The 12,749-nt window shown below is 54.5% G+C and overlaps 1 protein-coding gene across 1 annotated transcript in view; it reads right to left on the minus strand.

Moving 5' to 3' along the window:
• Positions 1-12,744, minus strand: part of GPR156 (G protein-coupled receptor 156) — a gene marked incomplete at both ends in the record, with an annotated part of 14,015 nt that extends 1,271 nt beyond the window's left edge. The window contains 8 exons of the mRNA XM_010285059.1: positions 2-117; positions 1,936-2,172; positions 5,007-5,102; positions 5,562-5,687; positions 6,719-6,829; positions 7,275-7,410; positions 9,887-10,023; positions 12,696-12,744. Coding sequence (XP_010283361.1) covers positions 2-117; positions 1,936-2,172; positions 5,007-5,102; positions 5,562-5,687; positions 6,719-6,829; positions 7,275-7,410; positions 9,887-10,023; positions 12,696-12,744 — 1,008 coding nt within the window. The remainder of the gene's footprint in view (position 1; positions 118-1,935; positions 2,173-5,006; positions 5,103-5,561; positions 5,688-6,718; positions 6,830-7,274; positions 7,411-9,886; positions 10,024-12,695) is intronic.
• Positions 12,745-12,749: the final 5 nt, after the last annotated feature.

The following is a 12,749-nucleotide window of genomic DNA, read 5'->3' on the forward strand; positions in this document are numbered from 1 at the left end:
CTGGTAGAGCTGCTCCTCGCTGTACACCGAGCGGCAGCTCCTGCTTGGGCTGGTGAAATATTTTGCCATGTGGCTCAGGGTTTGGCTTTCTTCTTCAAAGGCCTTCCACTGCTTGAGCTGGGGAGTAGAAGAGGGGGTTATCGGCGCGGCACGCACAGCCCCTGCCGACGCGGCGGGAGGCAGGCGCGGCTCCGGAGCGGAGAGGGGGAGACAAAGGCAGGGTGTGACGGAGGAGCGAGACGGGTGGCGAGAGACGGCTGGGCAAGGGGCTGCAGGGTCCCTGGGAACTTCCCACCCACCCTGCCCCTGGCTCCAGCTTTTAACGCCGAGGGGGTCGGTGCCTGCCTGCGCTGCCACCTCTAAGTGTGCTGTAAAAGCCCCTTCCCCCTTCTCCCCGCTCCCTGACAAAGACAATGTCACGCACACCTCCTTGTCCCCGAATCACCGGTGACAAGCTGAAAACCAGCAATGCTTAGTATCTATTTTCTTGCCTCGTGTCTGTGTGGAAGCCTTGCGCAGCCCAGCTCCAGCTGCTCATCGATCTCAGATGAGCAATAGAAGAGCAAGCCCATTAGGAAAAAACAAGTTGATGAATTAAAAGATCCAAGATAAATAAAATGTTCCAGGCCCCCAGGCTACAGCAGAAAAAATGGTACAGGCAGAGTGCAAGTACAGTTCATCAGCTCCTCCACCCTCGCTCCGAGAGACCTCGCGCTTGGCAGAGCATTGCCAGCAGGCTTGGTGCTTGTCAGAGGAGGTTTGGATCCTGCTCCCATGGGCTGGTCATCTAGCGAGTTGGGACTCTGCCATTATACTGCAACAACTGAGGTAGGAGGGGACCGCTTGGAGATCATCTAGTCCAGCTGCTCTGCTCAAGCAGGCTGCCCAGGACTCTGTCCAGATGGGTCTTGAGTATCTCCAAGCATGGAGACCACACTACCTCTCTGGGCAACCTACTCCAAGTGCTTTACAACTTTCACAGAGTAAAAAAAAAAAAACCAAACCTTTTCTGATGTTTAAACAGAATTTCCTGTGTTTCAGTTTGTTCCCATTGTCCTCTCTCCTGTCAGTGGACACCACTGAGAAGAGCCTGGCTCCCCTCTCCCTACTCCACCCCCGTAGGTATTTATGCACATTGGTGAGTTCCCCCGAGCCCCCTCCTGCACAGATCTGCTCTTTCTTCAGCTTCACCTCTTCCTCCCTTTCTCACCTCATTTCCTTGAGCCCAAACATCCCTCCAAACATAACACCGAGTAAACAACTGTTTCCTCTCCCTGTAACAATGGGAGCATTTTTCCCACTAACCTTGTGGCCAGGCACACCAGGCTGCTCCTGGAGGACACGGGAAGCTGAAGAGCCTTGCCACAAAAAGCTTTCTCAAAACATCTCCGCATCCTCCCCCTTGCTTGCAGCAAAGCCCAGCTTCCTCCTCCGAGAGCACGGAGGAGGACAGCCTGCCCTGGGGACTGCCGGCAGCCACGAAGCCTCTGAACCTGGCGAGGCCGTCTGGACTGCCGGAGCTCACCTCCCTCCCCGCCACGGCCAGAACCTTGGTGGGAGCAGGCGTGTGGGGCACGAGGAGAGGACAACTGCATGAAGGACCAATCCCACCACCCACGTGGAGGAGGAGGAGGAGGGCAGCAGCTGCCTTGCCTCCACACATGCCCTCTGAGTGGCTGCCACCCACAGCACGCTCTTGCAGAGGAGGGTTTCTGAGCAGCAGCTCTGCCACGTGCCTGCACTCCCGGGAGACTCAGGGGACTTGCTTGGGGAAGCAAAGCCGTTGGGGCTTGGAGGATGAGCGTGTGCACATGAGCCCGGACATTTGGGGAAAGAAGCAGGAAAATATGTGCTTTGGACCACAAGGCTGCTGTTGTTAAACTCCAAAAATGTGCCCGTTTCCAGCCAGGTGGTGGGACAGAGGCGGCAGCTTACCTGTGGGATAAAGATGAAGCAGTTGATCGTGGTTGTACACACAAAGATGCCTCCAGAGGTAAAACCAAACAGCAAGTTGTGCCAAGCACGGAAGAAACGGTGAACTAAGCAGACAGTGCTGGCAGCCAGGAAAACGAGATTGACCCCGACAATGAGCGTCAAGGACTGGTTGACCGGCGGGGAGCTAATGTTGTCGGTCAGACCAGCCAAGTAGGTCCCATACAGCAGAAGGATACTCTGGAAGCAGAAAAAAAGAGGTTTCCAGAGTGTGGAAAATTACAGCCTGGTGGTGTCAACCCCCAGCTTGTACCAAGCCTGGTGAGCTCAGATACAGTCAGCGCAATCCTAATTAATGCTCTTTGATCTATAATGCAGACCTTCAGCGTGCGGTGGTGACGCCACAGCAAACGCCCAGCACGCTGCTGCCCGTCAGAAGTGAGGCTGGGCAGGGAGGGCAGGAGCAAAGGGGCTGTCAGGCCCCGGGGGTCCCGACCGAGGGGCACAAGGAGCTGAGGGTCAGGTCGGCAGGCGATGCCGCGGAGCAGGGCACGGCCGGGAGAAGCAAGACGTGAAAACCTGCCCTTAGGCAGCCTGGAGCAGGAAAGACAGACAGACAAGAGACGGAGGTCCCCGTGGGGATGCAGCGGTGGGGTGCCATTGAGGAGCAACGACATACTTCTGAAGGAGCAGGAAGGAGATTCAGAAGGACATTCAGAAGGAAAAAGCAAGGCAGAAGAAGGGGAAGTTTAGACTGGAGGGAAGAGGATGTACTTGGTGCCTCTTTAAATAGAAATCCTGGAAACTACCAGGTGCAATTCTTCTCCCTTCCCTTCAGCGTTTCCTGCCCGACTCCAGCAGCGGTGAAAGGGGCTGGAGAAATGCTCTGTACACAGAAGCCCTCCCTCCCCTGGTGCAGGTCGGTTGTTTCAGAGCAGGCTTCCTCACCGTGCTGCTGCCCCTCAAGTGTCCCACACGTGCATCTTTCCAGCGTGCTCAGGATTAAACTACCAGGCAGGCTGAATCCCTCCTTCCCCAGGGCACGTTGGCAGGAAACACCGAGTATTTTTTGCCTGCCTCTGTAGTGCGGGGCATGGTCTGCCTTCGGAAGTCTGCCATTTGGAAGTACCATCTAACAAAATCCCTGCTCCTGCAAGGACCCAGGATACAGGGAACGTGACTCCTACATTATTCCTGTGCTGCCCAGTGAGTGCAACTGTCAGCCTTTTACTAAGAGACATTAAATTGTTATTTGGGCATCACGAAGTGCTTTGTGACCTGTGGTGCACATGTTCTGTTAGACCCTCTGTGCTGTGGCTGCTTGATGACCGCAATGGCCACTGCCAGGGTTAGGGTCTGGAGGGTCACTCTTACAGGCAAGAGAGGTTCATGCCCACAGTCTTTGGTGAGACTCCCAACTTCAGAGCACGATGAATTCTCAAGGGAGGGTTATATTACAACTTGGTGAGACCTGCCTCGCTGGGAACTAGGCTGACGCTGGACCCTGCTTTGTAGGATCTGCACTGGATCATAACCACGTTCACCACAGGGTTCCTCCAAATAGGTGGCCCAAGGGCAAGCCAATTCCTAAACCCTAATCAAGAAAAAAAACCAACACCGAAGTCCCATTTAAAATTTATATAGTCTATCTGGGATACAGACAAAAGTACTGCTGTCTAGTAAACTAGGACTTTCAGTAAGCACAGGACTAGGTTTTTTGTTTGTTTGTTTGTTTGTCTGTTTTCATCTTGAGCTGAGGACTTTGCTCCTAATTCCAGGCATGTCCTTGGCAAGGAATTTCTGTTCATTACTCTGTGCCAGTGAAACCAGGATAATACACTGCGCACTTCACAAAGGGCCGAGCACATTAATGCCATGGAAGATAAGAAGTGCTACACACATGCAGAGGTAGAGCCTGCTCTCATGTTAGTGTAAATCGAGATTAACTCCAGATTAACCACTAAAGAAGTAACTCCATGACCCCCAGTAGGTAGATAGGATCAGGTTCAACGCAATGCTAACGAAGAATACCTGGGACTGGTAATAGGGAGGTTTTATTCCAAAAAGCGGTTTGTAGGAGCTGTAGGCAAAAGCATTACCTGTCTAAGCCCTAACACAAACTGAGGACAAAATCAGAAATGGAGACACAGCACCGAAAGCCCAGAGAACGCCTGCAATCCCTAGCACCAAAGGACTTTTATGGCCAGACTAGACTAATGTCTTTAAAATGAACTGTACAGGAGAGAAGGTCTTGGCTGTGTCGTGAGGTCTCTTTCTGCTCTTTTTACTACAATTTTGGGTAGATAGTCAACGAGTATTATATGACAGTGAGTCAGAAAGGAACTGCCTGTACTGCACGCAGAGATGGAGCCATTCCCAAAGAAAGGCTGTGATCTCACAAGCTTCATCAACATCAGCTTTCTGAAATGTGTCCAGCCTCTGCCAAACCAGAGACACATGAGACCACAGATAATTACAGCGATAATTATACCCACATAGTTACATCAGTGTAACTAACTCTTCTGGAGTAAGAACGGCCACGTGCAAAGCTACACCAGTGAAAGTGTACCTCAGTGGCATAATTAAGCTGATACGCATCCTGTAAAGGTAGGCACCAAGCACTTGTCATCAGCAACTCCTTGATCTGGAGCCGGAGGACTCGGGGGCTGAGCCACACAGTGCATCACTGCAGCAGACAGTCATCTGAGGCTTTACGGAAAAAGTGTGCGTGCTTTAGGAAACAGTGAGACGCAAGTTTTAAGAAGAGAGATAGATGAGGCATGGGGGATTGCAGGGAGAGAACGAGAGAGACAGTATGTGCATGGTGCACGTAAAAGAGATGGTGAGGCAGAGAAAAAGTGGCTAACAGGGCTTTTACACGGGAATGGAAGAAAACATCAAGATGGGAAGGACTGGAGATGCGAAGGCTTTCAAGATGAACAGGAGTGGCTGGAATCTGCCATGGGCACGTAGCTTGGGAGGACAGTGAAACTACAGACGCTGCTAGATAGTTTAGGCTGCGAGACTGGGAGGAGGCGAGATACAACGCAAGAATCAACGAAGAGGTTACGTACCTTGAACCCTAAAATGAGAACGAGCCAGAGATCAGAATAGAGAGACGCGCAGGACTGCACGCGGCTCGCTGAGCAGGCCAGGCCCTTCTCTGTCGCCTAGGAGGCAAGGGGAAGGCAGACGTGAAGGCTGCTGCCCGGCCGGGAGCAGGCACAGACATGGGCACGGGGAGATGGGCATGCATCTGGGAGGGTCTCCTCTGTAAATTCCTAGCAGGAAAGGCCAAAGCTGGTGCTGCCAGGGGCAGGGGGTTAAAGCGGGGAAGATTCTGGCACTCTGATGCCAACAGGGCTGGTTAAACCTTTCTCTAAAGCACCTGCAGATGCCATGGACCTCTCCTGTGTCACCCAGGTGACCTGTACAGACCTGGAGATTTTGCAGCAGACCCTCATCTCTGTAGTAGACCAGACATAAACCCGAACCAGAAGGCTCTCTGGCTTGTTTTTTTTTCTATGTTTTTTTTAAACAGCACCTCCAAACACCTGACCACCAACTTTGTCCAGAGAGATCAGACAAGACACGGTGCAACCCTCCACCGCCCATCCTCATCCCTTTACCCGCAGTGAGACGCTGAGGCTTCGGAAACACTGGACTGGATCAGAGAATACCCACGTCAAGAGCAACACGGCGTCCGCCAGCACCAGCGCTGCCACCATTGCCAGCAGCTGGAGGTCTTTGATAATCTGCAAACATGCAGGAAGTAAGCATTACCATGGGGGGCAAATGGACACCAATAACTTCCATCCCCTTCGGTCTCTTGCTGGTTGTCTCTTCCAAGGGAAATGTCCACCCTAATACCTGTCCCCAGAGTGGAGTCCAGCAGCTCACCTACATCTAAGTTGGCCACAGGATCTCTGTCTCTGGCTCCCAAGCTCTTGGAGACCTAATCAGGCTTGGGGCCAGTTATAAACCCTCCCCAATGGTGTGGCTAGCTGGTAAATGCTATGACAGAAAACAGCTCTTCCAAAACAAGAGTATCATCCCTCATGCCCGTATCACAAGCAGAGACAAAAAGGGTGGGGAACAAAAAGCTGGTAGGATTATTATTTTGCAAGTTTAACACAGATCCCGGTGCCTCAGGAATGGGAGCCCTTGCTAGTACCCAGTTCCCCCTGCAAACCCTTGTCTCACCTTTCATCTGAGACCTACTGTATTCACCGCTGGCAAGTGGCCACTGATAGCTGTAAGCGTGCTGTTATGTGCACAAATTCGTATGGGTGGCTCCTATTTCCCTCCCAGCTGCTGCATCCCCTTCCTTCAGTGCTGCAGTGGGGTACCCAGTGCTCCTTCTCCCTTCAAGAGGGGATCAGATGCATCTGGGAATGGCCCTACATCAGATGCCTTGAGGATATCCGGTTTATTTTCATCCTGCAAAAACAATCAGCCCAGACCTGGACGCAAACACCGGTGTGTAGCGTAATGAAGGCAAGTGGCCAACGTACAATGAGAACAAGACCTCGCTCAGTGATGGGGCTGGGACTCCACCGGGGAACGGGGAGCCTGGCAAGGCACCCGCTTGCCTGTAGAGCAGAAAAGCTCCTGCCTCATTGCACAAGAAATGAGGAGCCCATGCCCAGCGAGGCGTGAAACCACACCTGTGATTGTGGCACCCACCCGTGCCGTGTGCTGGTTTTATCTGCTACCCCACATCGGTTTAGGACTTGCCGGTCTTTGCCCCCCTTGGGGAGTTGCTCCCTGGGTGCTGTGTACTCACCACCCGCTTGTCTGGCACCCGCTGGGTGAAGACCTTGTAGAGCCGCCAGCTTTTCCCCAGGATGGGGCCAAACACCAGGGAGGTCCCCACGCACAGCAGGCAGAGCCGCACCTGCCGGGGGGGCAGAGTGAGGGGGCTGAAGGGGCAGCCGTGGGGCTTGCCAGGGACACCCCACACCCCCCCACCCAGGGATGCAATAGATAGGTGGGGACGTGTCTATGGTCTGCTGGCTTCTGGGTGCCAGACACAAGAAAACTGACCACTTGAGCTCCTTCCTGGCTTGCTGCCTCGCAGATGCAGAGCCGCGCGGAGGATCCCCTCTCCCTGCTGCGCTTTTACAAGCCCGGCGGCCCGCCTGCCGGGGGGCCCTCCCCCCCGGGGACCTGCCTCGCACCCCCGCCGGTGCGGCCATGGTTTTGCACGAACAGCGAAGCCCATTCGGGCGGAAAGCGCCCGGTTGCGTTTTGCAGGTGCGTGGAAAGCACAGCCCGAAAGAACGTGCACGTACGTGCACACGCACGCGCAGGCACCCGCCCCAGTAAAACCCACCGCTCACCTGAATAAGCTTTTCCATGGAATCTCCAGACGGCAGGCTCTGCTCCTGGATCCCAAAGAGGTAAGCACTAGCGTAAGTCAAGCCACTGCCCAGCAGGGTCACAATGTTCAGGTTGGGGCTGGACATCTTCACGATCCTCCAGGAAACAAAGCAGGGAAGGCGGTGACAGTTACTGAGCGTCACAACCTGGCAGCACAGGGGCAAGGTCCCCCTCACAGGGATGATGATGGCCACAAGGAATGCTGACACCTTGTGCCCCCCCAGACCCTGCTGTTCACAGCTCCTCCAAAAGCTCAGCTATTGTTCCATGGTGCATACCCCATCCTCTCCCCTGTATTGCTGGAGTGCTTCGCTATCCTAAAAGCAGGTAGACTTAGACTAGACATAAGGAAGAAGAAATGTTTCACAATGAGGGCGATGAAACACTGGCACAGGTTGCCCAGAGAGGTGGTAGATGCCCCATCCCTGGAAACATTCCAGGTCAGGTTGGACGGGGCTCTGAGCAACCTGGTCTAGTTGAAGATGTCCCTGCTGATTGCAGGGGGCTGGACTAGATGACCTTTAAAGATCCCTTCCAACCCAAACTATTCTATGATTCTTGAAGTATTTGTTTTGCCCTACCCCGACATTCCTGTGGGACAGCAAAACGGATGGGTACCAGGCTTGCTCCGTGGCACCTCTACCCCCTGCATGGATCTGCAGCACAGAAAAGCATCCCTGAGGCAGCTTCAGCCAGCGTCTTTATGGACAAAACTGTGGGACGCCATGGGCTTTTAGCAGCAAAGCAGCCAGGGCCACCACAGCCGGGTCTCTCTGCTACCGGTGCCCGTGCCGGGCACACAAAGCCGTGCCGCAGCGCCAGCACGTGCCGCGGCCACACATCCCCGCAGCGACGCGGAGCCAGGGGAAGCAATGCCCCACCGTCACGCGGGTGGCATACAGCACAGCGCCCAGCTCAGCCTCCCAGGTTCAAGGCCAACTTCTTCCTCCAATGTCCTCTGCTGTAAAGAGGCAGAAGTGGAAAACCTGACCAACACAGCCCGGGGTGGCCATCCTCAGCAGTAAGCTTTGGGTACAGCAGCTACAAATGCCTCCAGGAAGAAGCTCTTTCCACAGCTCTTTCCTCTGGGGAGATACCTCCACCCTCGGCACAGTCTCAACTTCAGGAAGGTGCCTGCAACGTTCAGGTTACAGCTTCCCCTCTGTAATTTCACCCCACCACTCATAATCCTGTAACTGTATTCGGGGAGGGGAGAATCGACCCACCAATCTCTCCCGACCTGTCACCCTTCTCCAGCAAGCCCATCAAGCGAAAGCTCTAGCTCTTGACATCCCCCCCCTCCCCTCGTAGCTCCATCCCTTTGATCTGCCGCTAAGTCATTGCGTTTCTCTACCCTTGAGCTCCTTCCTGGCTTGCTGCCTCGCAGATGCAGAGCCTGGGACTCAACCTGGCTCTCTCCCTCCCTGCCTTCCTTGCCATGCCTCAGCCCCTGGGGAAAGATACTCATCAGCTCACCCTCTCAGCTGCATGCTGAAAAAGGTCTTCTTTGCCCTCCTAGGTTCAGTAGGCAGGCACACATTTATTTGCGGCAGTGCAAATAAATAACACACATTCATTACAGCTTCGCTCTGAGAATACCTTCAGGGGCCTAAATAATTTGGTAACCAGTCTTAAGGTGACCACCGAACTCAACGGCGCTCTGCTTCAGTAAACCAAGTGCTCGAGACGGGGATGCAGGTCATGCAACTACCGCACCGCAGCAGGCACAGGGCTCAAGATAAACCCTCGCGAGCAGGACCCTCCGGACTGTCCAGCGGTTGTAAGAAGCGTTAAATCAACACAACCAGAGCACTGGAACAACAGCATCTGTTGCACACAGATGCGTGCCTCTACGAAACAACTGCACATGGAGCACAAAGGTTTTGCCAGGTGAAGCTTGGGAGAGGGATGTATCTCTACGGGGGAAGCAGCTGAGAGACCAATGGACCAATGAAGCTAAGGAGAAGGTGGCAAGGAGGCAGGTGAGACATCCAGAGTTGCTGAGGAAGGCTCAGTGCTGGCCAAGACAGTCTGAGCTACGAGGAATCGCCGAGCTTTTTGCTTGACTTATGCTGCACTCAGGGGAACAGGACATTTTACATCCTTTGTGCTGACTGAACAGCACCAAGGAAAGCCTGAAATTCACCACCAGCTCCTCTCACCAATGGAGGTCCTGTTCCCCACCAGTATGGACAACGACCAAGATCAAAAAAGGTTAGCAATACCTTCAAACGATGGGTGGCCCAACAGCCAGCACCTTCGGGATGAGACCATGCCCTGCCGCCTGTGCTTATGCTGGAGGGCATCCATGCTTTGTCATGTTCACAGCTCCCTGACTTGGGGAGGAAGGGAGCAGTCCAAGCATGACTGTCTCCACCAGTGATCAATGCCAGGTGTGATGGAGAAAGCTGCAATATGCCTGGCATTGCCCTTGCTTGCCCCGTGATGCTCCTTCCTGCTTGTACCCTCCTGATCCTCAGCCGGCCATCAGCTCAGAGCCTGGCCCTGAAGGAGCCTGACCCCGCTGCCCCAGCTCAGGGGAGCTCTCATGGCAGAAGGGGGAAGTTCTTACCTGTTTTTCCTGAAGCGAATTGTGAAGACAAGAAAGAAGAGCGCTAGCAGGACTCCTCCGGTCAGGAACGTCCACACAACTCCCAGGAGAGCAGCAGAGAAGGACGGGGAGCTCTTCCCACTGCGGTCAGAAGACGCCTGGGGGAGGCAAAAGCGATGAGGAGGAAGAGGAAGTTGCTGGCAATGGTGACTCCCACGGGTGCTCCTGCTCAGCCAGAAGGGACTCAAAAGCATATCTCCCAAACCCCTCCTCATGAGCAGATACCCTGGCACTAGAGCCAGACCCGCTGGCAGGGCTAAGGAGACAGGTGTAGACAGGACACATGCTCTGTCACTTGCTGAGCGCACAGGAAGAGAGGGCAGTAAAGGAGCCCTCTTCTCACGGACAACTAGCCAAGTGACTCATAAACCCCAGGCAGCCCTGGTCATGGGAGAGGGGGAAATGGGCGACGGTTCCCCACTGTCCTTCTCTGGGAAGAAACTTCTGGAGAAAGACCTCATGGTACCCCATTTGTACCCCATGCTTCTTTGGAAAGTTGTGCAGGACATCCTTGGCTCCCACCCTCACCCCCGCATGATAACCAACCAGCAGGCTGGTGTGACTGGGAGCCAGCAGCAGAGCTGCCACTCGGTGCAGAAAACACAGAAAAGGGAGTGGGACAGCGTTTTTCAGACACGTTACGCAGTGACACACCGAGCTGGGCTCCACCCATCTCCCAGCTGGCTGGAAACTAACTCGGTCCTAGGTAGACATCAGCTGAGAACTGGCTTTTGGGGGACACTCCCAAAGCGGGTATGATGGAAGCACCTCTCTCCTTGCACACAAGTGACCTTATGGTTTTAAATGTCTATTTAAAAATATTCTCTGGTATCTCCCTATTAACATAGGATGGATAAAATGATCCGACGTGAAATAAGAAACCTATTTCCACTGTGGATCTAAAATACTCCAGAATTTTTAACAGGGTGTGCACGTGTGGGTTTGTTCATACTATTATGTGTGCATGTTACTGACAACTTTTTTTTTTCCTTTTAAAAGAAGCATTACTTTTACTTAACTGCTGGCACATTCTCTTTAAGGGGAAAGAGGAGGATGGGGACTGAGCTGGGATCACACACCTCCTCACTAACTTCTCTCTTGCTAAGTCCTTTCTCAGGTATTCCAGTTCACCTGCAGGCAATTTCTACAGCAGAAGACTATTTTCCCGACAGCTGCCACTGCCCCAACCTCCTAATTCTTCCTTCAAGGTCTGAGCTGTTTCTGCTTTCAGCTTTGCTAGAAGTAAATCTGCAGGGAGAAGTAAGGCAGACATGTCAAGCTGATGCCTCGTCTCCCTCTTTCCCAGCTGGGCTCCCGTCTCCTCTGGGCGAGCAAGAACAAGGCACAGCTTGGAGAATTAAAGCCAAAACAAAAATGTGTCACCACCACGTGCGCGAGGCTGATCCGTGGGCTCCTGGCAGCTCACGCGCGGGTGCCGCGCTGGGCGCAGGGCTGCTGGGCAAGGCAAACCCCTGGCTGGGAGAGACGGGCGCCGAGGCTGCTGCCGCTGCCGCCTTACGCTGGGATACAGCTGCGTGCACAGCTCAGCCCCCCGTGCAGGGACCCCTGGGGAGACGCTCATCTCCCTCCTGCAAACTGCTTCCCACCTCCTCTCCCCTCTCCGCAGCCCCCGGGCGGTGGGGGGAGTGTCTTTTGGCTCTCTGGGAGATGAAGACCACACCAGACGGTGAAGACGGTCAGCCAGGTCGTCCCCCTCCCCTTGCACCAGGACTCACTGTGCAAAAACGCCCATCATTCGGCACGAGCCAGGGCCATCTTCCCACCTGCCTGCAACTCAGAGGGGCTGCCGGGGCTGCTACGAGGCTGTAATGCCATCCCATTTCCGTGTCCTGCCTGGTCAAGCCCGAGGGTAGCACCTGGCGTTTGCCAGCAAGGTGAGCAGGGTGGACTCAGCATCCCAGGGCTCCCGCACTTCACTCCCAGCTGCATCCAGCCCCAGCATCTTTCCACCTCCGGCTGCTGCCAAAAGCGTTGCTGCACCCTCTTCCCAGCAACCACCCAGGGATCAGAAACACCCCTGTGGTCTCCACCTTCCCCTTCCCAACACACACTCCCCCACCCTGACCGCCGTCTCCCTGGATGTTGATGCTACTTGAAGGTGATGGAGCGCTTTGTTTGCTGCTGAGCGGAGCAAATCCTGGCCCTAGCAGGGGGAATATTAATTGTAAGGCAGCTGCCAGAGCCGGAGGAGCCAAGCAGCTTACAGTCTTCTAATTAAAGGCCCGTGGTCGTGCAGGACATGGTGGACAGCTGAGCAGGCCAAGCCTTGCTGGTCCATCCAGCAGCCTCACATGGAGTCAACTGCAACTAAGTGCATCCCGGTGTCATTTCTACTGGCTTAGTGGGGGGGGGAGGTACCATTTATTACAGATGATGACTTTTAATTAAATGCTGCTCTATTCATATTTGAAAAGCACTTTGAAGTTCCAGGGGATGGGAGAAGTCAAGGGCAGAGGAGGCCATCCCAGGCCACTCCTAAGCGGCTGTCACGCCAGCCGACACATGGGAGGGCAGTTTGACACAACTTGGCTGTCGTGGCTGCTTCCTCACCTTCTGCTAACTGCTGGGTGTCATCTAGGCAGGGCTCGTCTTGGAGGCCGTCCCAGGAGGTGACAGTACGGAGCCTCCGGCTGGACGGGGATTGCTTGGTGGTTGTGCCCCTGTGCCCCCCCTCTCCATCCCTCCACCCAAAACCACTTCTGCAGAGCAAACCTCACACCCCAGAGCACTCCCCCACCTCCGTACGTACCACCGTGACAGTGCAGAGCTCCTGCAGCACCCGCTGCTGCTGCTCCTGGCTGCC

This window comes from Phaethon lepturus, unplaced genomic scaffold, assembly GCF_000687285.1.
Source record: "Phaethon lepturus isolate BGI_N335 unplaced genomic scaffold, ASM68728v1 scaffold31044, whole genome shotgun sequence".
NCBI lineage: Eukaryota > Metazoa > Chordata > Aves > Phaethontiformes > Phaethontidae > Phaethon > Phaethon lepturus.